This window comes from Doryrhamphus excisus, chromosome 10 (genome assembly GCF_030265055.1).
Source record: "Doryrhamphus excisus isolate RoL2022-K1 chromosome 10, RoL_Dexc_1.0, whole genome shotgun sequence".
In the NCBI taxonomy this organism is placed as follows: Eukaryota; Metazoa; Chordata; class Actinopteri; order Syngnathiformes; family Syngnathidae; genus Doryrhamphus; species Doryrhamphus excisus.
The window spans coordinates 12,427,292-12,447,810 of NC_080475.1; the positions used below are offsets into that span (position 1 = coordinate 12,427,292).

At 42.7% G+C, this 20,519-nt stretch overlaps 2 protein-coding genes across 2 annotated transcripts; one reads left to right on the forward strand and one right to left on the reverse strand.

The window, feature by feature from the left end:
- The first annotated feature begins 4,189 nt into the window (after positions 1-4,189).
- Positions 4,190-14,853, forward strand: tmco4 (transmembrane and coiled-coil domains 4). The gene is made up of 14 exons (XM_058085444.1): positions 4,190-4,351; positions 4,860-5,010; positions 5,360-5,534; positions 5,872-5,899; positions 6,650-6,779; positions 6,875-6,972; positions 7,288-7,431; positions 7,511-7,630; positions 8,700-8,864; positions 8,934-9,070; positions 10,345-10,429; positions 10,508-10,625; positions 10,730-10,847; positions 12,008-14,853. The coding sequence occupies exons 1-14, from the start codon at positions 4,309-4,311 to the stop codon at positions 12,434-12,436; spliced, it is 1,941 nt and encodes a 646-aa protein (XP_057941427.1). The 5' UTR covers positions 4,190-4,308; the 3' UTR covers positions 12,437-14,853.
- On the reverse strand, positions 14,057-18,978 carry htr6 (5-hydroxytryptamine (serotonin) receptor 6). The gene is made up of 3 exons (XM_058085446.1): positions 18,031-18,978; positions 16,934-17,068; positions 14,057-14,416 (listed from the first exon to the last, which is right to left on the reverse strand). Exons 1-3 carry the CDS (start codon positions 18,913-18,915, stop codon positions 14,057-14,059), a joined length of 1,380 nt encoding a protein of 459 aa, XP_057941429.1. The 5' UTR covers positions 18,916-18,978.
- Between the last annotated feature and the right edge of the window lie 1,541 nt (positions 18,979-20,519).

The following is a 20,519-nucleotide window of genomic DNA, read 5'->3' on the forward strand; positions in this document are numbered from 1 at the left end:
TGACCCAGCCATCGCTTGGAGGGGTCTTGCTCGCTCCGCCGGGCCTACCACCCCCAGAAGGGTCCCATCAGCGACCCACCTCCGGTCCCCGCCACCACCCATCCCTCTTTGACTCTGAACTTTTTTGGGACGTCTGGGATCCGTCCTTGAGGGAGGGGTACTGTCCCGCCCTGTGTAGGTTCCTGCGTGGCAGTTTGCTGGGCTTTAGTTTCCGTTTTTGACACTCTTATTTCGTATTTGACTTCCTGTTTTGCCTTGTTCAGGTAGCCGGAGCCTTCCAGAGCCCAGGTTCTACACCGAGAGCACCGCCCTAAGGAAGTCTACCTCGCTCATAGTCGAGGGCGCCCCCCCTGAGGGTGCCTACCACTTCCACCGACCTAGCCATTCCCTCCATCGCTTGGAGGGGTCTTGCTGGCTCCGCCGGGCCTGCTGCCCCAGTCGACCCCCAGAAGGGTCGCGGGGGTGCTGGAGCCTATCCCAGCTGTCTTCGGGCAAGAGGCGGGGTACACCCTGGACTGGTCGCCAGGTAAGCCAATCACAGCCCTTGCTGTCTGCGACCCACCTTCGGTCCCGCCACCACCCATCCCTCTTTGATTCGTCTGGGATTCGTCCTAGGGGGAGGGGGGTACTGTCACACCTTGTGTAGGCTCCTGCGTGGCAGTTTGCTTAAGTTACCTTCTTGGGCTTTAGTTTCCGTTTTTGACACTCTTATTTTGTATTTGACTTCCTGTTTTGCCTTGTCTGCCTTTGTTGCCCTAATCACCCAGACCTGTCCCTAATTTCTGCTTATATTTATTGGTATATATTGGTTTTCGACAATAAAGCCAATATTGTACATCCCTAATTGTGATGGGTATGAATGTGATTGCTTGTCTATATGTGCCCTGTGATTGGCTGGTGACCAGTCCAGGGTGTACCCCGCCTCTCGCCTGAAAACAGCTGGGATAGGCTCCAGCACCCCCGCGACCTTTGTAATGATAAGCGGTAGAAAATGAATGAATATTGCATTTTGGATGTATCTTTCCCAACACTGTTTATTACAGCGTTTTGTGTTTTCATAACGTCATTGTCAGTATGCGAAACCTCCCATCTCCATAGCGATTAAGGCCACAGAGGGGAGCATCTGGATTGTGCATTCACTCTTCCTATTGTGATTCATCCCGTTCTCACTGCACCCTCCTTCCTCCTCCCCTGCAGCTGCCTTCCATGCAAACACCCACACACAAGCCCTCACATGTACCGTGACAAGTGCACTTGTGGAATAAATGCCCTCATCCACTCATCCTCACACAACAGCTTGACTGAAGTCACTTTTGTGGTATGTGATTAAAAAAAAAAAAGATGTCTTGTAATTACATTTGCAAAGGAATTTGTCTGGGCAGGTTGACTCGGAGGCGGAGCTTGTAGGAGAAATCAACATATCAGGCAAAAGCCACACCCGGTGTAAACCGTAACAAACCGGAGTACAGAACCACTAGTTGGAATGCGGCCTAAAAAAAGAAAAGGAGACAAAAACCAGATCAAATCCTGACTGGTTTGACAGAGCAAGAAAACCTGGAACTGGGCTAAAAGTCAAACCCTCACCAGGTGTGAGCGACGTCCTGACAGGAAGATGACAACCTTTTTTCCGTGCCCCACTTAAGTCCTTTTCACTTCCAGGCATGTTGTCTTTTTTGTCACCACTTCCTGCTTTTACTTTACCTACACACACACACACACACACATATACACACACCTTCAGGAGTGCCCTACAGGTCAAAGAGTCCACTCAACTCCTGTCTATTGTTAAGGCGACAGGAAGGGAGAAAAGGCTTGTCACTGTCTGCTTGTGATAGAAAATATGTTTGAGCCTGTCTACCTGTCTGCTGTCCAATGAGTAATCCATTGTGAGCCCCACACACACACACACACACACACACACACATACATAGACACACACAAGTACATACACCGGAGTGGTGAAGAAGGTGTTTTTTGGGTTGCTTGGGTGCGGATGGATGGCTGACTGATAACAGACAGAGGCTCGTGTCGATGTCAAAGGGGAATGTTTGGAAAGCTTCTGTGATTGGCTGGAAGACGCATTTGATGCCAAAGTTAACTACACATTATCCGTTATTTGGAAAAGATTACTTTTACCTGGCTACTTTCCTGTGTAATTTCCTCTGTATGAACGGCACCCGTCATCTCCTATCTATAGCATCAGAGCCATAATAGTTTTTCGAAGATTTTGGATCAATATTTGCAATAATGCAACAATTAGTTAATTAATTAATTCAATCTGGCTTTCTTGTATTGAACATAAGTAGCAGCCCTTCTTAGATATGTTTACTTATGCTTTTCAAATCCATCACCATAAAAGTATCAGGAAAGACTTTACATTATCAAAGTCACGTCATTTAGATTAGATTAGATTAGATTAGTATAGGTTAGATTAGATTAGATTAGATTAGTATAGGTTAGGTTAGATTAGATTAGTATAGGTTAGGTTAGATTAGATTAGATTAGTATAGGTTAGGTTAGGTTAGGTTTGATTAGATTAGTTTAGTTTAGTTTAGTTTAGTTTAGTTTAGTTTAGTTTAGTTTAGTTTAGTTTAGTTTAGTTTAGTTTAGTTTAGTTTAGTTTAGTTTAGTTTAGATTAGATTAGATCAGATCAGATTACATTACATTAGATTAGATTAGACTAGATTAGATTAGATTGATTAGATTAGATTAGATCAGATCAGATCAGATCAGATCAGATCAGATCAGATCAGATCAGATCAGATTAGATTAGATTAGATTAGATTCGATTAGATTCGATTAGATTCGATTCAATTCAACTTTATTGTTATAGCTCATGTCACTGGTACAGGGCAACAAAATGCAATTAGCATCCAACCAGAAGTGCAAATTTATAAATACCTTATTAGTAAATAAATTAAGAATTATAATAGAGCTGTAAATGGACAGATATATGTACAAACAATAACAGGCTATGACTATAATACAGTGTGGATATATACTACAGGGATATAGTAAATGACTATAGTATGGCTATTGCAGATTATACAGATTATAAACAGTATGCACAGTATAAATGTGACAAGATATAATAACAGTAATATGTACAGTAGTGCAATGAAGTAGTGCAATGAAGTGACTTGGGTGGGTATTGGGGGGCCAGAGTTCAGCAAGGGGGGTTGAGTAGTGGAAAGGGGGGGATCCTTGCACACAAGACGGACAAGATTCGTGTCTGTTCATCATCACTGGTATTATTACATTATTATTATTACAAAGCAGTGACAGTGGAGGAGGTGTGCAATGTCTTCTTGTTTCTGATACATTGCCGACTGTTACAGTTGGTAACGTAAACAGGATGCCTCTGTGAGAAGTGGTTCTGGGAATTCCTCAGTGACAAGGTGAGGATGTTATTTTGACAAAGTACTCTCATTTTACTAACAGTTGTTCTCAGTCAGGTTTACTGCTTGCCTTCAGTTGTGTTTCTATGCCGTTTATTCTCTTTAGGGTATGCTGGAGCCTATCCCACCCTGGACTGGTAGCATTCATATCTATATGGACAATTTGGAGTTGCATGTTTTTTGGAATGTGGGAGGAAACTGAGTGCAAAAATGACTAGAGTTTATGTACAGGTTGAGGCTGCCCCCTACTGGACAACAATAACAACAACAATTGACACAACAACAACTCATTTGCACATAACGTGTAATACATTCAGAGCAGTGTCTTTAGTAAATTATAACTACAGATTAGATTTTCCATTTCAGTAAAACAGTATTATGATCCATTGATCATAATACTGTATACTGTATACTGTACTGTACTGCGTTTTTCCACTTTAACGTTGAGTGTGATTCCAATAAATATAATACATACAATAAATTATAAAGACATAAAATGTAATAATAAAAATGTATGTCGACATTATTTGTAGTATAATAGTAATAGTATAATAGTATTTTTCTCCTTTTTTCCTCACTTTTTGAAAAGCCACGCCCCATTTTAGGCCACGTGTACGCTACGTCACATATAAACTTCCCCAAGCACGATGCCTTCAAAATAAACGTTGTTAAGAATATTCCCAATTTGAACAGCTTGGAATCAGGAATAAAGAAAACATATATGTTTCCGCAATAAATAAATCTCCGTTTAAGTAAATAATTTTCCTGGAGGTGTGTATCTGAACATTTTCTTCTACGAGATACGTTGTGTGGAATGGGTGAGTGAGAGAGTCTTCACTTGTCCCAGCTTTGGTGGGAAGACGTGAATGCAACAAAAGTTTAGTGCCGTAAGTTGTGACATCTTGGCTAATGGAGGAAAAGCAAAGCAACTCGACCACAAACTTTACCCCCGGTATGTAAAATATCCTGTTTATTTCTTTATTATAAGAGTAGAGCACGTTATTAAGCTATCGATGTTATGAAAACTTACTGCTCGAACCACTTGCATTGATACGCTGTCGAGACTGGGCTAACGGTATGGACTTGTTCATGTAAATAAGGCGTTATATTTACACTCCTTTTTTATTATATTTATAGCCAGAACGTGAAACCTTCTTTAAAACCATTTTCAGTAGCTTCCAAATTCAGAACAATTCACGTCAGCTCCTCGTTCATTGAAGCTATTTTAGTTGAATTGACAGTATAACAAAACCTCAATAAAAAACGGGTAAATCCAGTGTTGCATTGTTTATTAAGTGCAACTAAGACATTTTAAAGTTATTGACACATCGTAAATTATTAATTGTAGTCTTCTAATGAATTCGGCCTGTGTGTATAACCCACAAAATATAATAAATGTTTGTATAAGTGCCTGAAAGGCATTGTGGTCAATAATTATGCCTCCCTATTTACCCGCGCAGATCCAGGTGGGGCAGAAACAACACAAAATGGCCCCTGTGACCAAAGCCCTGAGGAAATTATCAGCAGACAAATGAGTGAACCGGGACGATTTGCCTATGCCGGACTGTGTGGCGTCTCTCTGGGACAGTTGTTTACTGGTAAAGAAAACAGGTAATCCAAGGCTGAGGAGGACAAATGTCCCAATGATGCTGTTAGAAACTACACAATAAAATGAGGACAAATACTAGAGTTTTCTCTGACATTATTGCTTTGAAGACTAATTAGAATGGCATTCAATTGGATTGAATTGTATGTATTTTGATTGACAGTATAATTAGAAATACTTTAGTGAAACGTTATAACTTAATGCTCCAATAGGAACTGAATGTTTTGCATATTACCCCCAGCTAAACCATGATGCTACAGCCTATGCAAAAAAATAACTGTCATAAAGCCTAAAGTCCATACCCCCCCCCCAAAAAAACAAAACAAAACAAAACATTGTGCTTTTCCATATTAGTGCATTCCGGGGCCAATACCTGCAAGGCTTGGTTCGCTGGCTCGACCTGGATGAGTCTGTGATGCCTGTTATGGGTGCCTTCCTGTCAGGCGTGGGCTTTGAGGGCTCGGACACCTTCATGTCTATCCTGCAGGCTGAACCTCTGATGGCTGCAGGCGCCTTCCCCATTATACAGGTATTACTGTAATATGAAACACAATTAGATTATGCTCCAGAGTCTCCACATTGCTGGATCCACTTCATCCACTCCATCTTGCCACCATCAATCTCCGCCTCAGATAAAATGTTGATAAATAATGTTAATAAGATCTTTTGTTGTGGATAAGAGGGTGAAACAATAAAATACTTGAAAATGTTTCCGTGTGGATAGTCCCTCAATCTCCACTTGGATAAAATGTTGAGAAGTAAACAAAGTAAATAAAGTAAATAAATGAGTCCCCAGTATTGAATTCATGTTTTAATAGACTAGATGCATTGTTTCTATCTTTAAACATTTTTTTTCTGAATTGCAGGACCTGGTATCTTTCTCTGTCAAAGATGGTAAGAAACCTTACTGATAGACTTGTGAGAATTTTGTAGAATTTTGTAAAAAAACATAAGATTCAAAGATAATACAGTTGAACTTTGAAGTTACAACACAAGTCAAGCACTGGTTGATAAACCGTTTTTCCATACAAAAGAATCTAAATATTCATTAATTTTCTACCGCTTTTTCCGCAAGAGGGTCGCGGGGGTGCTGGAGCCTATCCCAGCTGTCTTTGGGCGAGAGGACTGGTGGCCAGCCAATCACAGGGCACATATAGACAAACAACCATTCACACTCACATTCATACCTATGGACAATTTGGAGTCGCCAATTAACCTAGCATGTTTTTGGAATGTGGGAGGAAACCGGAGTACCCGGAGAAAACTGAATCTAAATATAAATTATTAATTCCTGGGACAATCTGTCACCATCATAAAACCATTATTAATTGTGTAGGTAATGTTTTACCAGATCAAATACTATAACAACTTAGCAGTAATACAATTGAAGTGAAGTTAAGCATTATTAACTAATTTGCTACCAAAGACATATTTATGTTTTTTATTTTTTCAACCTGACAAATACTAGCTCCCAAAGATGTATTTATAAGTTTTTTATGTTTTTTTAAAAGAGGTGACGATGCAATTCCACAATAGAAGAGATCATGTTCGGCATGCATTTCTCCCATAGAATTACATGCATCGCAGCAATGTAATCTATGACTCCTGACACACTGTATATATTTTTCTAACTGGTTCTCTCAGGTCACTATGACGCCAGAGCGAGGGTGATTATTCGTCACATGTGCTGCCTGCTTCGAGTGTCTGTGCGACAGTTGGAAGAGTTTGAGGAAACCCTTGGAGAGAGGCTGAGGGAAGGCGGAGAGGAGACCGAGTAAGTCGATTTTAAGATACGGATCCTGTTAAAGTGCTATAAAATATGTGGGGTTTTTTTTTGCATTAGTGATGAATGGAACTATTGTTTACCAGGGAGGAGTGTTTGCGGCGACTAAGGAGAGAAAGAAGACGAAAATTACGGCGGTATCTCCTTATTGGACTAGCAACAGTTGGTGGAGGGACTGTGATTGGTGATTATGTATTCATACATCCATTTTGTATGCTATTAATCCAGTGTATGGGGAGATTAACCTGTCAATCACAGGAAACAGTCGTTGTCTATCACATTCATCCATGTGGACACTTTGAGTCGTCCATTTCCAATTTTGTTCCCCTCAGAGATCTTACAAAAAACCTGCATCAGTACATTATAAACTGTATTTGCACAGATTGAAGCCTTGTTATATACTTGATACTCATATATGCACATATAAGTACACAATTTCCTAAGTATTGAAAACTACTTTGAATTGACTAATTATCCTGACCATCATGTTCTCTCTCAGGTGTTACTGGCGGGCTGGCAGCCCCCTTGGTGGCAGCAGGAGCCGGTGCTGTGCTCGGGGCCGGAGGGGCTGCAGCTCTGGGTTCAGCCACTGGCATCGCAATCATGGCCTCCCTGTTTGGAGCAGCCGGGGCAGGACTGACCGGTACGTGCAAAAAAAAAAAAAAAAAATCGTAATGTCTCATTCTGCAACCTTTTATTACATTTTTTTGTTTCCTCATCAGGTTATAAGATGAATAAGTGTGTGGGGGAAATAGAGGAGTTTGAATTCCTGCCACTGAGTTCTGGAAAGCGTCTTCACGTCACTATAGCAGTGACAGGGTGGCTATGCAGTGGAAAATACAGTAAGTGTCTGTAGCTGTATGATTTATAGTAGTAGATCAACACTAATTTAGTAATTAGCAATAGCATTCATTCATTTTCTACTGCTTATCCTTGCGGGGGGTGCTGGAGTGGTGCTATCCCAGCTGTCTTCGGGTGAGAGGCGAGGTACACCTCGGTCTGGTCGCCAGCCAATCACAGGGCACATAGACAAACAACCATTCACACTCACATTCATACCTATAGACAATTTCATTCATTCATTCATTTTCTACTGCTTTTTCCTCACGAGGGTTGCGGGGGGTGCTGGAGCCTATCCCAGCTGTCTTCGGGCGAGGTGGACAATTTGGTGTTGCCAATTAACCTAGCATGTTTTTGGAATGTGGGAGGAAACCGGAGTACCCGGAGAAAACCCACACACGCACCGGTGAAGAACATGCAATCTCCACACAGAGATGGCCGAGGGTGGAATTGAACCCAGGTCTCCGAGCTGTGAGGTCTGCGCGCTAACCACTCGACCGCCGTGCAGCCTTATGGACAATTTGGAGTGTCGCCAATTAACCTAGCGTGTTTTTGGAATGTGGGAGGAAACCGGAGTACCCGGAGAAAATCCACGCAAGCACAGGGAGAACATGCAAACTCCACACAGAGATGGCCGAGGGTGGAATTGAACTCGGGTCTCCTAGCTGTGAAGCCTGCACGCTAACCACTAAACCACCGTGCAGCAATATCAGTTACATTTAAAGTTTGAGAATTTTTAAGCCATGAACTACTACTACTAGGTGTACTTAACATGGAAATGACTCAACATGGAAATGCTGTTCAAATTAGTCCTCCCTACTATATGCATTTTGAATATTTAGATGTAGTAAAAAAAATACATTTGCACCCCTCCTTGGTGTTCTCTGGCGCTCCCCAGGGTGTAATTCAACTCCCAAGGTGAATAAAATCAGACCTACAAGCTCACATCAAAATGACTAAACCTTTTGGAGCAGATTTGTGTAAAAAAAAAACTCTGTAGGGGTGTCAAAACTCACAAAAGTGGAAAAATAGTTCCCCTTTAATTTGGAACTGCTAATCGCTCCCCGCTAGGCTCCTTCCAGGCCCCGTGGTGCAGCCTCGGAGATTGCGGTGAGCAGTACTGCCTGGTGTGGGAGTCACGTTTCCTCAGGGATCTGGGCTCGGCTATGACCTCGCTTTTGGACGGACTGGTCAGCATGGTGGCTCAGGAGGCCCTGAAGTACACCGTGCTCTCAGGTTGGAGGAAGACACCTGAAACATCTGGATCTGTTTAAAACTTATTTGACACATCATGGCTGTCTCCAGGTATTGTGACAGCTCTGACTTGGCCCGCCTCCTTGCTGGCTGCTGCTAGTGTCATTGACCATCCCTGGTGTGTGTGCCTGAACCGCTCCGCCGAGGTGGGGAAGCACCTGGCTCAGGTTCTGAGGAGCAGACGGCAGGTAAGAATGCTTCTTGTCAGCTGTCATAACTGTTGGTTTAGCATCCCATTATAATAAGGATTTTCATAGTGTGTGGCAGGAATCAAAATCGAAAACAAAGATTGGGGAGGGACGAAAATTGTACAAATTATGCTCTAGAACAGGGGTTCCCAAACTTGACTAACTCGGGGGCCACTTGAAAATCAAAAAAATGTCCGTGGCCCACCTTTGTCCTATAAACAGTATGAACAGTAAATTGACGAAATGCTGCGTTCTCAGAGCACTTAACTTAATAATAATAATACAAATTATCATTATTATTATTATACAATATATTATTATATAATAATATATTTTATATAATAATAATAATAATCATTATTATTATATAATTATAATAATATATTATTATATAATTATAATAATATATTATTATAAAATTATAGCAATTATTATTATTATTGTTATTATATAAAAATATTATTATATAATAATAACAATAGTAATAATAATAATAATTATTATTATTAAGTTAAGTGCTCTGAGAACGCAGCATTTCTTATTATTTTAGTAATTTAGTAATACTATTATTTTAGTAAAGTAATTATTTTATTACTTTATTATATAATAATAATAATGTATATTATTATATAATAATAATATAATATAATTATTATATAATAATAATACAATTATATAATATAATTATATATTATTATTAATATATAATAATAATATTAGATATAATATAATATAGAATAATATATTCTTCTTCTTCATATTATTATTATTATTATAAGATTCAGGATTGAAATAAAAGCCGGGGGATAAAGGAAGCCCAAACTTTTAATTTTTGGTGCACACACAAGACAGAATTAATTATCATACTTTTCATAACTGCATCCAAGACTGGCATGATGACTGGCATGAGAGCTACATTCCAATCATAATCTATATAAGGTTCCTAATATATTGTGACAGGTCAATAACCCTCAATGGGTTATTACTTAGGCATATAAACATTTTTTTAATCGTGCAATAAGTGTTTTACAATAAATCTAATTTAAAAAATAATATTTGCAAAAATGAATCATATTTTTAATGACCTCTCATGGCCCACCAGGGGGCCGCGGCCCACACTTTGGGAATCACTGCTCTAGAAAGTCAGTTTTTCAGAGACTAGGCAGGACTCGGTTGTATTATGTTCTCCAAAGATAGACTTATAGCAACCCTGCTTATGAATGAACGTTTACACCCCCAAAAATGAAGTAATGAAGTGCCTTGTGTATTTAAAGGGGAAGCGGCCTGTCAGTCTGATTGGTTTCAGTCTCGGGGCCAGAGTCATCTACTTCTGTCTTCAGGAGCTTGCCAATGATCAAGGTATGAACATCAAATGTATGCCCCCTTTTCCCATTGTGTGAAACCTACTCACTAGTGGCACTTTTGTGGGTTTGGCAGGCAGCGAAGGCGTCGTGGAGGATGTGGTCCTGCTGGGGGCCCCCGTGGACGGCTCGGAGAAGGCGTGGGAGAGAATTACACGGGTGGTGGCTGGAAAAATAGTCAACGGGTACTGCAGGTATAGGAATATTCACATTTTACAGTATCAGTGTTTTTTTGGTTGTTTACTTGATTAAATTATGGCCCGCTCACATTTCTTTCTTGTCCTTGTCCGCGTGTCAGAGGGGATTGGCTCCTGGGATTCTTGTACAGGAGCTCAGCTGCACAGCTGTGCGTTGCCGGGCTACAGCCAATCAGCATCACCGATCGCCGTGTTATCAATGTAGACCTCTCGTCTGTGGTGAGTCACAGCTTTCATTTTAAAACAGCCACTGAAGTGTTCTTATCGTGTTTTTTTTGTTTTTTTCTTCTTCCACCGAGTGCATGGCGACACTTGATAGTTCAAGTGTAAAATATCACATCCATCAGTCTGCAAATGAAGAGACTCTTGGAAGGAATTGTGTCTGTAATGAATGGAGCCTTGACCCCAGACATTTTAAATATTCATTTGTGATGGTGGGCTGTACAGTGGACGAGTGGTTAGCACACAGGCCTCACAGCGAGGAGACTCGAGTTCGATTCCACCCTCGGACATCTCTGTGTGGAGTTTGCATGTTCTCCCCGTGCATGCGTGGGTTTTCTCCGGGTACTCCGGTTTCCTCCCACATTCCAAAAACATGCTAGGTTAATTGGCGACTCCAAATTGTCCATAGGTATGAATGTGAGTGTAAATGGTTGTTTGTCTATATGTGCCCTGTGATTGGCTGGCGACCGCTCCGGGGTGTACCCTGCCCCTCTTGCCCGAAGACAGCTGGGATAGGCTCCAGCACCCCCTGCGACTCTCGTGAGGAAAAGCGGTAGAAAATGAATGAATGAATGAATTAATGTCATATGTAGGACATTAATGTTCGCGCGCAGACCTCACAGCTAGGAGACCCAGGTTCAATTCCACACTCGGCCATCTCTGTGTGGAGTTTGCATGTTCTCCCCGTGCATGCGTGGGTTTTCTCCGGGTACTCCGGTTTCCTCCCACATGCTAGTTTTATTAGCGACACCAAATTGTCCACCCCGCCTCCCACCCGAAGACAGCTGGGATAGGCTCCAGCACCCCCCGCGACCCTCGTGAGGAAAAATCTGTAGAAAATGAATGAATGAATGAAACTGTCCATAGGTATGAATGTGAGTGTGAATGGTTGTTTGTCTATGTATATGTGCCCTGTGATTGGCTGGCCACCAGTCCAGGGTGTACCCCTTTAAAAACAGACTTTCTGTGAGTAATTTACAAAGGCTTATTAATTCTTTTGTACTGGCCAGGTTATGAAAACAGTCATTCCTATTCTCATCCGTGGGAGGTACCTGTTGGTACCACCTGTTGGTACCACCTGTTGGCGGTGTTATGCCAGATTTTTCGAATGTAAAACTGACTCATCACTGCATTAAAAGGACATTTCTGTTCACCAGGTAAAAGGTCACTTAGATTATATGCATCAAATGGACACCATCTTGGTGGCAGTAGGCGTTCCCACCAAGGAGGTCCCCGGAGCCTCCTTTGAACTTCCTCAAACTGTAACCATTACAGAGGCCACCGTGGACCCTTCTGACCAAACCCGAAATCTGACACCCGAGTGTGTCGATGAGGAGACAGCGGCGACAGGCGACGGCTGGGACATTCCCGATATCTCAGACCTGTTGGACTCTCTTCACAGTGATGAGTCCAGGTGTCCACATAAAGCCAAGAACAATAGAGCGCTGTCATCACAGGAGAGCACTGCTAACTGTGGACCTGCTGCTTTTAATGATAGTGAAGAGGCTGATAATGACGCTGTGTCATGGAGCTGGGATGATGATGATGCACACTGGACTACAGACCACGGGGGGGCAAACGTGTAAGGAGGCTGTAATTGGACCTATTTCGTTTTTTTTTTTAGTATCCAACATTTGTTGGAGAAGATATGAATTTTAAGAGCCTGGTCTCCTTACAATTGAGTAGGACTGCATTTTTAAGGGACTCAAGGATGAATGCAGATCGACATGCAGGACTCAGGGTGCAAGTGGAACCAAAGAAAATGGGGGAGACACAACTGCTATGCCCGTATAGTTTGTAGACTAATCAGAATTCACTACAGTAAACCTCGGATATATTGAATTCAATTGTTCCCACTGGTTTTGTCCGATATAAGCGAAATCCGTTATATGCGTATACCGGAAAATGTTTACGCATATATCGGATTTATATCCAGTATATGCGTAAATCGGATTTTATACGTTATAAAAAGGCACTTCCTTGACTATGTTTCCAATGTACCTGGACGCGCAGGCAACGCTGCAAACGCTGCAAATGACGTCGTATAGCGACCTGTCACGATTCGGCGAATCGGAGCGCCACGATGCGGCCATCCGATATATGCGAGGGAAATTTAATGGAAATGCATTGGAACGGGACTGGAGATTTTGTCCGAAATAGACTAAATCCGTTATAAAAAATCCGATATATGCAATGAATTTTTATTGGAAATGCATTACAGAAAAATTGGTTCTTTTTTATCTGTCCGTTGTGAGCGAATTTCCGATATATCCGAGTCCGATATATCCGAGGTTTACTGTATTAAAGTAGGATTCCTTCTTCATAAGTGGAATATTTTCATAGTTAGAGCATAAAAAACTTGTTTCCTGTCTTCTAAATAACATTATTAGAGCCTTCTAGACATGAAATAGCACCCCAACAGTCCCCTTTACACTCGTATCAGTCAATATAGTACAAATAGAAGTATAAATAAGACATATAAGCTCCCTAGCAGAGCGATAGGTGAACAGGAAGTGATGTCAGAGTTGAGTTTCAGTATGGCACCGGTAACAGCTACAATAGTATCATGTGGGATTTTTGCTATGGATCCTTCAAATCGGTAATAAAAGACTGCAATCAAGTCTGGTGTTTGTGTATCGCTGTCATGCGGGCATGCATTCTCCAGATCCTCCAGAGTCTGCTCATGGCCAGAGAGCACCTGGACTTGGGGTTTGAGGGCAAACTGAACCATGTCCTGTTCTGCGGGATCCATGTGATCGCTGGATTATGTGTGAGCAATGTGGATGGCAGTTCAAAACAGTTTTAATGGAGAAGGACAACCAGAGGGAAAAAAAACAGTAACAGAGGTGCCAAAACGAGGGAGGAACCATGGACCAAAATTACAAACAAAGGATGCTACCGGGGGAGCTGGACGGGCTACTGGGCAAAACAAAAATGTGTAGCACGGGTACCGAATAATCCAGCGCCAGCAAACTGCAGTTGAGAGGACAATGAAGGGCGCTAATGAGGAGCAGTGAAGGGATCCATTAGCTCCGCCCAGCTCAGGAGTTAGCATCTGAAAGGTCAACAGAGTGGGTAAGAGTAACACAACAAAACAGCACTGAATAATGAACATAAACCCATAGGAATTGACCCGTGGCACCGAACCTCCACCATATTACCTGGAATTGACTTCACATTTTTTCATCTATTTGGTCAGTGACACTTCAGTCCAGTGTGACCACCTGATTGGGTAGAAGAAGAGGCAGGTTTATCCCAGCATGCTCGGCGTCCAACAAATTCACTGCATCCGTAGCAGTGACCGGCAACGGCGTCGTGTCCGAAGCCAGCGGTGACTGGGGTTCACTGCAGATGTTGGGTTCTCCTGAGTTTCGCAGGGACAATGATAGCGCCGGTGAGGGTTGCCTGGGTGAACGTAAGGAGGCGGAGCAGGGTAAGAGTTTCCCCAACGCTTGCTTGAAGTCCCTCATGAAGAGTGGGTAGATGATGGGATTCATGGTGCTGTTGCAGTAGCCCAGCCACGTGATGGCGTCGAAGAGCGCCAGGGGGATGCACTCGCACACTGCCTGAAGGGATACAGTTAAATACTGCATTTTAAATTCTAAATGTCTTTGTCATATTTATTTATTAGTAATATTTATTCTTCTGCTAAGAATGCGCCACATGGATCTCCACTAGATATATCTCCACCTCGCCTGTTGGAGGAGGAGCACTCATTGTCGGATACACTTTATCAGAAGCACAGCTGGTGCCATGGAGCTTAGAAGAACCGGGACCCAAGGGCACTGCGTCCACCTCGCCTGCCTGAGGAGGAGCACTCATTGTCGGGCACACTCTATCAGAAGCACCACTGGTGCCGTGGAGCTTAGGAGAACCGGGACTCGATGGCGCTGCGTCCACCTCGCTTGCCTGAGGAGGAGCACTCATTGTCGGACACACTTTATCAGAAGCACCGCTGGTGCCGTGGAGTTTAGGAGAACCGGCATTCAAGGGCGCTGCGTCCACCTCGCTTGCCTGAGGAGGAGCACTCATTGTCGGACACACTTTATCAGAAGCACAGCCGGTGCCGTGGAGCTTAGGAGAACCGGGACGCAAGGGAGCTGCGTCCACCTCGCCTGCCGGAGGAGGAGCACTCATTGTCGGACACACTTTGTCAGAGGCATAATCTTGCCACAACATATGTAGTGGAAATGTTGTCATTACACGTTTTTTCCACAGTGAGCACTGTGGATTTCTCAAACCTCCGGGGACGCACAACGTGTCCGACATATTTTACGATATTTTTTAAAAAGTCCCAAGTAAAATGCCGTTGACAGATGAAAATGTTTTTCTTTTTCTCCAATAACTTCTGCCTAAGCTTTTTTCATAAACACACCAGCAGATCTTGTGGAAGGGCAGAGAGCGTCTCAAGCCAACAGCCACGCCCATAAGAAAGTCCTCCTCTGTGACATCACAAAGGAGCAGTTTTGCAACGCCCTCTGAAACCGAGCGTTTTTTAACCATCCCAAATTTCTTTCAGTGCTCGCTTCCAAATACGCAAACCTCATTATCTGAAACTTCTGCATCATTTAACTCGACAATACAACATTTTAACTACATTTATAGGTCAGAAAAGTGAAAAAAAGCATAATAGCTCCCCTTTAAAGTACAATGACAAAACATTGTAATCTCCATGAAAATGGGAGTTCATGCATGCTAGTGTGCACCACAGTGATAATAATAAAACCTGCATAAACATTAGATTTAAAAAGGAGACAGCTGCTAAAGGAAAACGTCCAATACAATCAAGATGATAAGATGGTGATGGTGGGAGTGGAATAGAACACCACATTGAGTGTGAAAAGGAAGGCGAGTGCAGGCATAGTCGAGCGTGTGTATGCTATGTGATGCAGTGTGAGTGTGTGTGTATATGTGTGTGTGCGAGTAAGTGAGATAGAAAGAGAGAGCGCACAGATGGGAAGTAAAACAAAAAAAATGTCTGGAGCATCGTAAGCTTGAAAAAAAAAAACACGAGTGTAATTACCAATTTAGATGGAGCTGCAAAATGAAAAACAATCAACAAGTGAAGGAGATGAATAAGGAGCATAAGTGGTGACTCTTAGAGTGTTTTGCTTTGGGGGAATGAGTCACAGCTAAAATGCCAATCTACATTGTATCGCTGTGTCTATGACTTGGCTCGTACAAAAATAGAGTGGTATCCAAGGTTGTTTTTTTTTTTTTTTTTTTTTTGCTCGGATGCTTGGCTGGCGGACTTGTTGCGTGTATTTCAACACCGTAATGGTTGCAGATACATATTCATGTGAGGGAAGTGACAAAACAACCTCTGACTCACCGGGACACCACCGACTCTTTTGCATGAACTAACCAAGAAATGAATGGATAATATTATATCACAATATTGTTTACATTTTGTTTCGACACAAAATTATCCCCATTCCTGTTATTGGCATTGATTTACCATCCTCCATGTTTTGTTATAGCAAAATAATTGATTTTTTAACACTTCTTATGCAGTCGGCAAACAATTTTTGACATGCTACGACATACAGTAAACCTCGGATATATCGGATTCAATTGTTCCCACTGGTTTTGTCCGATATAAGCGAAATCCGTTATATGCGTATACCGGAAAATGTCCGTTTTACGCATATATCGGATTTATATCCGGTATATGCGTAAATCGGATTTTATCCGTTATAAAAAGGCACTTCCTTGACTATGTTTCCAATGTACCTGGACGCGCAGGCAACGCTGCAAACGCTGCAAATGACGTCGTATAGCGGCCTGTCACGATTCGGCGAATCGGAGCGCCACGATGCGGCCATCCGATATATGCGAGGGAAATTTAATGGAAATGCATTGGAACGGTACTGGAGATTTTGTCCGAAATAGGCGAAATCCGTTATAAAAAATCCGATATATGCAATGAATTTTTATTGGAAATGCATTACAGAAAAATTGGTTCTTTTTTATCTGTCCGTTGTGAGCGAATTTCCGATATATCCGAGTCCGATATATCCGAGGTTTACTGTATTACAGTCCACAATTCGTTTAGTAATCGCCCACAGTGCATTTATACTAACCTGAGCCATATTGGTGATGAAAAAAGGTAGCCAAGTGCAGAAGAAGAGTCCCAGAAGCACTCCCAGCGTCAAGCTGGCCTTCAGCGCCCTGCGACCTTGTCTGTGGGCTAGGCGACGCTCGCTGTTCACTGACGGCTACGGGCAAAAAATAATAATAATAATAATAACCAGAGCAAGGCTTCATCATCAAAATGCATTGAATTCTATTCAACTGTACAAAATACAAGTTATAACATTCTTGGAATTTTCTAAAACCCTCAAAATTGGTCCCAAAGCCTGGTTGGACTTAGGATTTGGTTGCTTATGCACATGGGACTATGTCTCACAGCTGACCTGGGAACGCCTTGGTGTCCTCCCGGTGGAGCTGGAGGAGGTGGCCGGGGATCGGGAAGTCTGGGCTTCCCTACTAAGACTGCTGCCCCCGTGACCCGGACCCGGATAAGCGGAGGAAAATGGATGGATGGATGGATGGATGGATGGATGGATGGATGGATGGATGGATGCTTATGCACAAGCACAATATGTTTTCATGGGTGACTATAGTTCCATGTCCCAAGAACCAGATTTGGCCGCAGAAGACCAGGTCGCCTACGCACCCGCCCTCGACCACCACCCAACACACAATGCACCGGACCCTTATGCTTGCCCCCGTAGGTGGTGGGTCTACGAGGGGGAGATCCCGTGTGGATACAGGCGGCTGAAATGAGTTTCCTCCGTAGGTAGGGTAGCTGGACTCACCCTAAGAAATAGGGTGAGGGGCTCAGCCATCCGGGAGGGGCTCAGAGTAGAGCCGCTTCTCTTTCACATCGAGAGGAGTCAGTTGAGGTGACTCGGGCATCTAGTCCGGATGCCTCCCGGACGCCTCCCTGGTGAGGTGTTCCGGGCATGCCCAACCGGGAAAAGGCCCCCGGGGCAGACCTAGGACACGCTGGAGGGACTATGTCTCTGGGAACGCCTTGGTGTCCTCCCGGTGGAGCTGGAGGAGGTGGCCGGGGACCGGGAAGTCTGGGCTTCCGTACTAAGACTGCTGCCCCCGCGACCCGGACCCGGATAAGTGGAGGAAAATGGATACAACTAGAACCAGTGTGTGTACTTACCGGTAGATTCTGCGACACTGATGGTTGTTGGTGGCTGCAGTCATCTCCATCTTGCTGAGCTGTACCCCCAAGTGAAGGAGGCCTGGATGGTTCCCCGAGAGAAGGATGAGGGTGCGGCGGATGGCTCAGGGCGGCGACCCTCTTGGCTTGTCTACGAGCTGCCAGGAGAATCCGACAGTATGTGAAGCAGATGGCACCGGAAGGCAAGAAGAAGGTGAGCACGGACGCCACCAGAGCAAAGGGCAGGGTGACCTGCAGGCGGCACTGGAAGTATAGTCCCCCGGGCGGTGAGACCTGGAAGTAGGACGCCGGGTACAGCGAGTTTGAGCTGACGTTGCCGACCCCGGGAGTCGGCGGCTGGCCGCTTGGGTTGCCCAAGCTGTGCCACTTCATCTCGATGGGCAGGAAAGACGCCAGCGCTGCCAACCCCCACGCGGCACCCACCAGGAGCAACGCCCGAGGGAGGGTCATCCTCTGCTTGTACCGCAGTGGCGAGATAATGAAGACATAGCGATCCAAGCTAATGACACACAGATTGAGAATGGAGGCGCTGCAACACATGACGTCGAAGCACAGCCAAACAGGGCAGAAGGCCGGCCAGAGCACCCAGGCCCCGCACAGAACATTCAGCATGGCTGGGGGCATCACCACCAGCGCCACCATGAGGTCCGACAGGAACAAGGACACTAGGAAACAATTGGAGGTGCAACGTAAGGAGCGGTGTGCAAACACCAACGCAATAAGCAACACATTTCCACACACAGTAATGAGAATAATAACAGTCAGCAGGAAGGCCAGCAACCAGGGGCCGCTTCCGTTGATGTTCCAGGCGCCGGTGTTCGGAAAACTGCTGTTGTAGCTTCCAATAGAACCAGCCTCTGACATGGTGCAGCTTTGGAACACTTGGTAAACCACTCTGGATGTTTTCAGAAAAAAAGAAGGGATCAATCTTATTCATCCATGGAGATGAAAACCAGAATTCCCACACAAGGAGACTATAAAGTCCAAAAGATGAGCAAGAAAAGCTGGAAATTCCTTAAGATTCCAATTCAGCACTGAGAGCTGCTGGAGCTCTGCCTGCACTTCTTTCTATTCCAGCAGATGCTGCCAAGCGACACAAACGTCAGTCTTTCCCACAAAAAGCTATCACACAGGTATCATTGTCCTTGTTCCGCTGCATTAAGAGCCCCCCGTCCTCCGGCTCCCGTTAATCCCTGTGCCGGCCACTCCAGAGCGCATCCTCGGGGGAGGAGAGAAGGAGTGTGTCAAAGCATAGGGGCTGTTAATGCAGGAGCATGCACCATCATAGCCAAGACATGCTAATTGGACATGATGGGGATTTGTGTGGGTGGATGCTGGTTGTCCATGTTTGGTCACGGTGTTTCAGACGAGTAGCTCATCTTTACTTTTTCACACTTATGAATGATGATGCTTATTCTGAAAGCATAATTAAGACACCAAAAATGATGCTACTTGGTTTAAAATGTCAAAAAAAATTAAAATAAAATAAAAAAAATAAAATGTCAAAAATATATTATTACTAGAATAGCAGCAATGTATAAAAAATATGTTTTAATGCTATACTATAATATATACTATAATACTATACTATATATTCTCCCGTCAAAGTGCTTTTGCTCTTTGTTAAGGCTGCATTCGTAAATAAGAATTTGTTTTTAAATTGATTGCCTGGGTAAATAAAGGTATTTTAAAGGTAAATAAATAAATAAAAAATACTATAACAAATGTTATTATTGGGCTATAAAAATATTAAAATGCCTAAATAAAATATCTTTGTGCTTATTTATACATTTTTATATAGTTACTTTTATAGTTTGAAAAACTATAAAAGAAAACTTATTATTTTTGGCGCGGCTGTGTCACAGGTTATTGTCTCCCTGTGCAATCTAGTCATAGCACACACGTTCCATGGTTTAAAATGTCAAATAAATAAATTAATTAATTAAAAAAATAAAATAAAATGTCAAAAATATATTATTACTTGAATAGCAGCAATGTATAAATAATATGTTTTAATAATATTAAAATTTATACTATAATACTATACTATATATATACTACTGTACTATATATTCTCCCATCAAAGTGCTTTTGCTCTTTGTTCAGGCTGCATTTGTTCTTAAATTGATTGCCTGGGTAAATAAAGGTATTTAAAAAAAATAAATGTAAATAAATAAATAAAAATACTATAACAAATGTTATTATTGGACCATAAAATAGCATATTATCTTAGCATCTTATTCATACATTTTTATATAGTTACTTTTATAATTTGAAAAACAAATACTACAGCAGTTTAGTATCAATATTAATCTAATAACATGTCAAAACCACAACTGTTATTATTTTTGGCGCGGCTGTGTCACAGGTTATTGTCTCCCTGTGCAATCTAGTCGTAGCACACACGTTCCATTTTATTGCCTGGTTTAATACGGAATGACTGAGAATAATTACTAATCTTGGAATTA